This window comes from Pogonomyrmex barbatus, unplaced genomic scaffold, assembly GCF_055798465.1.
Source record: "Pogonomyrmex barbatus isolate J1 unplaced genomic scaffold, ASM5579846v1 scaffold9, whole genome shotgun sequence".
NCBI lineage: Eukaryota > Metazoa > Arthropoda > Insecta > Hymenoptera > Formicidae > Pogonomyrmex > Pogonomyrmex barbatus.
The window spans coordinates 2,950,956-2,960,131 of record NW_028297193.1 but is presented as its reverse complement, the minus strand read 5'-3'; the positions used below and the strand labels follow the sequence as shown (position 1 = coordinate 2,960,131).

Genomic DNA, 9,176 nt, shown 5'->3' with positions numbered 1-9,176 from the left:
ATGACATTTCTAAACGTGAGTGTCTTCATCTGTCTTCAGGTTGTCGTCGTAATAATGACGGTGATATCTACAGAAACGTACGAAATTAAGGGAGATGTCATTTTCTCTGATGCGGGTGTCATATCTCATCGCAAGTCTCGTCCACGAAATTTCTTTCTTGATCAATCATTTATCGACAAGACAATCAGTCCGCAAACTTCGCCCGCAATAACAGCGAGAGATCGAATTGTCAGCCAGCGAGCTCTTCGCGATGTGTCCTTGAAAGATCAAGCTATCTATCCGTCCGATTTTCCAATTTTTCATCATCAGCCGATCAAACAGAACTCTTTTACGATAACGTCGTTTAGAGATAAACCATTGTTCAGAGACGCAATACTGAAGAATCGACAATTGCGTGGAGAACGGGCGAACTTCAGAGACAATTCTTTAGAAGAACAATTGCTTACGCCAGAGGAAATCTTCGAGGGACAAGCGTCAACGTATAGAAGCCAAGCACCGTTCAAAGAACAATTGTTTAAAAACTTATTCCACGGACAATCATCCTTGGCTGAACAAGCATCGTTTCAGAAACAAGCGGCTTTCGTCGAATCACCGTTCATCTCTAACTCAATCAAGTCCTATCGAGATGATTATATTAAACCAATCGATTCGTATGGACGATATAAGGATATATTGACTTCGTTTGACGGAAAATCTCCGATGTATACGATGGATTTATGTATGTTACACAATTTCAAAGACATGTAGACATTTTTCATACAATATTACAATAGCAATTTTTTTCTGTTGATAGACAATTCATTTTTTTTAAGCTTTTTATTTAATCTTAAAGCGCAAAATTGATTTTACGACAATACAATATTAAACTTTTTAGAATATGTATAAAGCACTTTATCAACTGAAACATTAGATGATTTTATCCCCTCGGCACTTTAATTTTATTGTAGCGTAGAATAATTTTCGGCTATTAAGTTAAATGTCTACTTACGTGTAATATTTATCTTCGAGTTAAAAAATTATGAATTATGAGAGGCAACTTTGTTTTCCTCCCTTGTTCTAGATATTGAACAATTGTTGTTTTGTCGGAATGTTGGGAAATGTTTAGTGTATAGTGTGTGTTCGAATGTTGATAACAATATTTTACTTTGCAGATAATCATATGCCTGGATTATCTTCAATGCAGATGAGTTCTTCTTCCGAATATGTCCTTCCGTCAAACACCGAAATGCCCATAACGCCTCCATCAACGCCTGTCGTTATGCATGGAGCTAATCCCGCCATGTCTTCTGTTTCCTCTGGTATGAACCAAGCTCATTCCTCAAGAGCTTCCAAAATGGAACTCGGCCCGACACTAACGTCGGCGATCAACTGCAATGCGGTGAGCAAAATCTGTGACAGTTAATATATTTCGGTTTTACAAAACGGGATATTATATAATCAGAATTTAATCCTGTCTGTTGAATCTGATACTCAACTGAAGGCAAAATCTATTTCGCGAAAATTTTGACATATCCATTTTACGGTGAATAATTGCAATTGTAAATGAAAACCGTCATAACTCTGTCAACCTTATCAAGTTTTGCTACATATATCTATTCCCAATTAAAATAATGAAAAATAGTTAAAAAATTTTTGAATATTATTTTATATTTCATATTATCTAATTTTATAGTTATTTCACGTTTACATTAATTATTGCAATGTTACGTGTACATGTACGTTATAATGTCAATTATATATTAAATTTGTATTTATACATTATAATATTGTTCCTTAATATTAATTTTGATTTTTATTTTTATTGTTTATACGTACATTTTACATCTTATTTATTGTAAAATTTGTAATTAATAATATTTTTATTGATTCTCTACTGTACAAAATTTAAAAAATAATTATTTAATTTATTATATAATTTCATATTTTAATAATTGTATAACTGTAATATACAATTAAAACTGAAAATTATAGCAATATAAAATAAAGCATAAACAAGAGTGAACGTACTACTGAAGAAACGTACATTTGATACGAATCAACAGCGCGCAAGACTAATAAATGTTTGTATTGCTTTTAGCCGGTTGACAGCTCACCAACAACCGTTCCATCAATCTCAGTTAGCACAAACCAATCCTCGATTGTAGGTCACATCTTAACGAGTTTAACAACCAAGCCCAGTTCGCCTGTCATGGCTACGGCACCAATAGCACCGTTCGCCGGAAAGTACGTAATGGTTAGCCCGAGCTTTATTATTCGCCCGGTCGGTTACAAGATTGTAACAGAATATGCAATGTAAACTCGTGAAGTTACTCGATTGCTGAACAAGAATGTCATTTGAATACCATTATTAGAGACATCATTAGATTTGAGGCAATCGCATCACATCATGCAATTGCAATTGGCTTTGCATAGAATTAATATAATAAAATTATTTAAAATGAGATGCAGACGTATTTATATTCAATTAATTTTATTTTGTTTAATAATTGTTTGTTATCACAATGTAAATGCATGATGTTAAAATAATAAAAAGTTTTTTACTAATATAAAAACTACTTATAAATAAAATAAATAATAATAAGTAAACTTCTAAGTAATTTTTATATTCGTTAATATTTATTGATTTTGCGAGGCCAAAATTAAACTTCATTATTTTGTATTATTTTATTGTATTCTTTTTAATAATTATTCTTATAATTATTATCTTATATTATATATCTTCTAATTGTAGATGCATTTATGACCTGCAAATTAAGAAATGAAAACAAAGCTAATCAATTAATTTACAAAATAATAATGCAATTATCTTATTTTAAAATTTGGATTTTTTTATGTAGGATTCCCGAACCGATTTATTTTCATGCTACTAAACATGGGGCTGTCACATTTTCTCCTCCTACTTTGAGTGAATTGAATAACATGCATTCCAATTTGTTTTCACCGAAGAGCAGCCTCAAGATCAACGAGCACGATTTTAAATTTCTAGCTCTAGAAACGCCGAAAAACGATATGAAAGTTGAGACTCAAAACCCCATGTTGAACTATATTCTTTCTGAAGAGCACAAGAGCGGACTGAAGGGTATTCAGAACTCCTTTGCGGACTATATGCTACCCGTGAAACTTAAACACGACTGGCCTTTACAATTCTCACAACAGGAAACATCGTCCAATTATATTCCGTTGTTTCTGAGCGGAAAGACGAAGCTTGTTTTGCCTGTCACACCTATTTCTTGGCCAGTAGAGGTTAAAAGCGACATTTCTACAATGCTACCATTGAAATCCATAATGACATCTAACGTAATGACAAGCAATATGCCATTAGGTATGATTTCGTAGCGACATGGTGATTTATTACAAATAATAAATAACTATTAAAACTTATAAAATAATTATATTTAATATAATTATTTTTAAAATATTTTAATTTTGTAAGATCGCTTTCTCTACGTTTGAATATTAATACTAGAGAAGAATATTTTGATAATTATATAATACAATCTTTATTTATACTTTATTACAGGCATAGACTTACCTGCGGACTTCACGGCAAGCATGCCAAACAGTCTGACTCCAAGTACACCCAATGGTATATCTGGAAGCATAACTGGGGGCATATCAACGGGCATACCTGATGGCATGACGGCGGACATACCTGCAAGCATACCAACTTTGAACCTCGAGCAAAGTTTACATCGCGTAGAACAATTACGACAAACTCAAGGAGCAAGAAATCCATGGTACCCCACAGGTATCTTAGTTCTACACGCTAAGCAAGTTTTACATCTTCGGTTTCGATCGTGACCATACGTTTAATGCAAGATTCAGAGTCTCTCTGAAGATACATGAATTCGTCAAGAGTGTTTCGGAATTTAATGGAATAGCGGAGTGATGCAACGTGTTTCAATATTTCGAGGCAAGAATTTATGTGAGAAATTCTTGAAATCTTGACATGAAAATTATTGGACGTAAATGGAAAATTTTGCGCGACACACTGATATGAGATGAAACTTTGACTAAACTTTAAATAATAAAATTTATAAGATTGGTCAAATTCTAAAATTTATATGATAACATTTTAAATAACGCTCATAATATTATTAAGTCTCATCAATTTAATATATATATATATATATATATATATATATATATCTTTTCACTTATTTTGATTTTATGAACCGTTAATTTTATAACCGTTAATTTTATTTATATATAATAATATCTGATCGAAATTATATCCAACAGTATTTATACGTACATATCTCATTTCTTTGTTCTCGCACCTTCGGTACGAGTCTTTCCAACAATTCGATCTCCTGATTACGCTCGTGTATTCAACAACTCTTTCACGCGCAATCGGCAGGCGTAACGCAATTAACGTACTTTGCAGGTTTGCAGTTGGAACTGGGCGGTTTCGGCGGAATAAATTACACCTTACATACGGGTAATCCTGCCACGAGGCCGATGGAGCCTGGGATCGCAAAAGCGGGTTTAACTCTGTTGAAATTACCGCAACCGCACACTCCCGCATTTGCAAAAGTGAGTTTTCAAGGCACAATTGCGAGTTTCGCGATGCGCGATACTTACGTCGCTCGAAAGCTTTCTTAACAATGGCACGTGGTATTACTTTGGTCGCTTTTATTAGCTTCGTGTCTGCTAGTTACGAGCAGCCCACTCTTCGTTTCTTCTTTTCTTCTACATCTCGTGTTCTCTGTATCTTCATCCCCGTACGTACCACGTTTTTCTTTTCTCTCTTATTTTACGACATTTTTCTATTATGTTTTATTTCGCTCCAATGGCATTGAAGTATCGAAATACCATACATTTTTACGAGTAAATCAAGCACGTAATAATTTGTCAAATGGACATACTTTATACATTATTCGAAATAAAGTAGCCGCATTTCTCTGAATATGCGCAAAGAGCAAATAAAAATTAAAAAAAAAGAAATTACAATACTGTTTCAGAGTTTGTCATAAAACTTAATATGCATTCGCATATTTCTGCATTACGCATACAGCTACCAACTCGTTAAGTTCATTATACCTTTTAATTAATTGAATAATTCAATCCCCATTTACCTATGCCAAGCTAAACATAAATGTCATTTGTGCTTTAATGACTATTGTATAATTGTGAAATATGACAATAATTCTTTCTGTGTAATGTTTCCTTTGAGAACAATTTACATTTTATTAAGATTCTAATAGTGTTGCATATTGAAATAATTATCATGTGATTTTTCTTGCTATTGTAGCAAATAAGATACGTATATACAGCTTTAGAGAATTAAAATATTTAAAAACTTATATTAAAATTTATTATTTCATATATATATATATATATATATATATATACATATATTTATATATTATTAAATAGAAAGATAGGACAAAAAAGAAATAACGTGTATCATAATTCCTTGTTAAACTCTAAAACAGTATAAAATAAATATCATTAGAATATTAAAATATTATAATTATGTTAATTTATTTTTAGATAGAAAAGTATTTATAATTTTCTAATCGTTAAAATCCGAGAATTCATTAAATACGAGCGTATAATTCAAAATTCTATAATTATTCATAGGCAAACATATATTAGATATATTGCAAAGTGAAAATTTCAATACTATTCTATATAGTAGATTCCTAATTATCATTTGGAAGTACGTCTATTTGCTTCGGCAAATGCCATCGAACGCTGAAAGTTTACTGGCAGAAGCTTATGAATATGGAACGCGTATTCACGAGATATTAATTAGTAAACCAATTTTGCTAATCATATACGTTGGTACCTGATAATTCTATAGGTCTATAGGTCTATTGACATACGTAAACTCGTACCATTCGATCGAAAGGCAAAACCAGTTTATTCCACTGTTACAATAAAACGAATTTTATTTTGCATAAATTTCTTGCAAAGTTTATTAAATTAATCTACAAATTGTTTGTCCAATATGCGTAAAAGCTTCAGAATCTTTTTTTTCCATTTTTATTCGTCTATCAATCATCGTAATTCCTGTAATAAATGTGTATGAAAGTAATATAAAGTCGTAATAAAATATCGATTTTTAGCAAACACTTTATGAATCATTTTATTACAAAAAATTTCATTTTCAATAAAATTAATAAAATATTAAAATATTGCAATATGTAAAATCACATAATAATTTATAACAGACTGATATTAAATTTTAAAACTGCAGCATTAACAAATTATAAAGAAAGATAAATGTTTAAATTTTTTAAATTAAAACGTTGTACATCTTCGTCGATATTACTTTCGCAAAAAGACAGCCGTGTTACATTTCTTCAGGGACGAGCGGTGAAATGTGTGTGTTCTCCGAGAATGAAAGTTTTCCGCTTTGCGCAAAAGCGCAAATAAAATGTTCCGCGTACTTTCCGTTCAAGCACAATGTCGCTCGTAAATCCTTCAAAAATTTAACGCAAGATACGGCTGTGGCCATTCCGCGTATCAAGTGCCGCAGGTGCCGACTTCCTTTCCGCGAGGCCGTAAGGTAGAAGGAATGAAGGTAGGCAGAGAGAAATGAGGCATCTCGTCCGTAGTCCTCTAAGTTTCTTATTTACATTAATTACACCCGGAGAAGTTTCTATCTTGGCCGAGAGAAGACAGGAGGAAGCGCGTAGCGTGGGCCATTGCTTGTTTTGCAGCAGCGGCAATTATTTTTCGCAGTCAGTAAATATGATTAATCACGAGGGATTAAAGATGAAACAAGTCCCGACGTCGGCCAGAACAAATTGTGCTCGTTGAAATATCGAGCGGCGTATGCTCACGTTCGCATTGTTTATCTTTACAGAGCATTCTCCGAGGAAGTGCATATGAAGAGAATTTAATTAAATTAATTGAAACAAGATACACAAGATGAATTACAACTAGGTTCGAAATGGCGTATTTGTGGATCGCGTATAGATTGAATTACGTTACATTAAATACAATTCTATTAAAATTTAGGGGATATTTAGAGTATCCATTAAATTTCATTAAGGTTTAATTAAATTTAATTGCAGAACACATATTTGTATACATCGAGTTTAATAAAATCTTAAATACGGATTTGAAATGCAAATTAAAATTTAAAATAATAAACAGTCACAAGGTAAATGATGTGCGAATTATAAAATAGTGCAGAAACTGCTTATTGGAATATTTTCATAATTTATTTCACAGCTTTTCAACTTATCATTAGAGAAAATTACACGATTAATACACGTCCCTAATGTTTCTAAGTAATTTATCGTTTGTATTATTTAGAGAAATTATGATTGCTGTGCTGCATCGTTTTATGATAGATGTAATTATTTCTAATATTTTTCTAAGGTGTAAAATATTATTTCAGATTGGAGTTGAATACCATCCATAAATGGTCCGATCTGCATTCATCGAGAGACTAGGACCATCATCTCTCTGGACCATCATCTACCGGGGGGATTCGAGAGAATATACATGTATATATGTATATTGTGATATATGTATATACGTATCACTGTATTGTTGACGTGTTATGCTAAACACATTATTTGCGATAAATATCATCACATGCCTCTGTAATCGAAAGGATAAGATATCTGTTCGGTAAGCAGGAGATCCAGGTTCGACTCCCGATTGAAGTGGTATTTTTTCGCAAAATAATTACAAGTTTTCACGACTGGTTCGTGGTTGGGCCCCGCCGTGGCACACCCTCCCTTCTTTTTTGGGATTATGTGACCATTATTATTGTAGATTGCATTATATGATGTACATGTCATATTTGGAATACAAATTATTGTTATGACTAGAAAAAAATTATCAAAAGCGTTACTCCTACACAAGTGACGTTATCTTTTGTAATTACTCACAATGATATTTAATCAGTTTTAGACATTATCTAGTATTAGAATTTCTTGTTTTTGTTAATATTAAATAAATATATTATATATTAATATATGTTATACATTATTAATAAAATTTTTTTATTTTGCAAAATCATTGGATTAATTAATTTCTTTTTATAATCAAAAACATTTTGTTTAGAAAATTATTATACAATTTTCTTATTCTTTATCTTATCTTATTTTACACATGTTATACATTTATTTTATATTAATGTTACAGTAATATAATTTTTTAGAATTTTATATAAAATGAAATATAACAATTTTTGTTCAATTTGCAGAAATATACTAATAATTCAGAATTTGTGCCAATAAATATTGAATAAAAAAGAATTAAATTAATTAAATTTCTGTTTCTCATCCGTTTTCATATTAGCTATTTTACTATTTTACTATTTATTTGTCTATTTTCATTCGGCTCTTCTTCCTCTTTCGTTTATCACAACAGCCAAGTACCTCAATGCTCATATTGATATAAACGGCCGAAATCCCGGGATATCTTTTATTCTTCAAACGTCTGTAAAAGTTGACACCAAACGATTTCGCTGCAGATTGAATTTCGGTAGCGGCCGCGACCATTGTCACTGCAGATTGTATTGAACCAAATCAATGTAGTCACACATATTGGTTGACTCGAGCTGCAATATCTTGAAAAAAAGTTGTCACATCCAGCTACAGAAATTATCTGTTCCGAATAATTGACTTTCACGAGGATATAAATAGAAATAAATTGAATGTATAACCAGCAATAAAATGTGAGTATATACTTATATTAAATTTATTTAAATATATATTTTTAATCGTGAAAAAATAAATGATACTGATTTTGTTTTTTATTGCTGATTACAGTTTTTTATTGCTGATTTTAATTAATTTTTCATCTATATTTTTAGATATGATGAAGTCACAATTCACCATATTGCTATTCTCTCATGCATATATTTAACAGCAAATAAATAATTAGATATTTAAAGCATGTATAATTCTTCATTTATATTAAACCTTTCACAAACTGAACGTTTCGGTATGTAGCGAGTTTGATACAGATATTCATATTCCACTGTCGCATTGCATTTCGAGTTCATCTCCATTTGAGTTGTCAAGCTATTATATAGGATAATTGTGTGTTTCTCATATCGTCGTTGTTTTACGAATATATGCGATTTAACTCGGTAGATTGCACATCCATCCGCCATTTTCATTATTTTTTGCAATGGGCCGACTGACTGGGAGCCGTTGTAAGTTTCACACTTAATTACGGTCTGGCGAGAATAATATAGGTTT

At 31.5% G+C, this 9,176-nt stretch overlaps 1 protein-coding gene across 2 annotated transcripts; it reads left to right on the top strand.

Moving 5' to 3' along the window:
- Positions 1-8,217, top strand: LOC105428794 (uncharacterized). Of its 2 annotated transcripts, XM_089084857.1 has the most exons (7): positions 1-718; positions 1,152-1,378; positions 2,078-2,223; positions 2,838-3,322; positions 3,521-3,748; positions 4,388-4,536; positions 7,358-8,217. In XM_089084857.1, exons 1-7 carry the CDS (start codon positions 1-3, stop codon positions 7,379-7,381), a joined length of 1,977 nt encoding a protein of 658 aa, XP_088940983.1. In that variant the 3' UTR covers positions 7,382-8,217. The 2 variants fall into 2 exon arrangements, with proteins under 2 accessions (XP_088940983.1, XP_088940982.1); XM_089084856.1 differs by lacking the exon at positions 7,358-8,217 and having other exon boundaries at positions 4,388-5,286.
- The last annotated feature ends 959 nt before the right edge of the window (positions 8,218-9,176 follow it).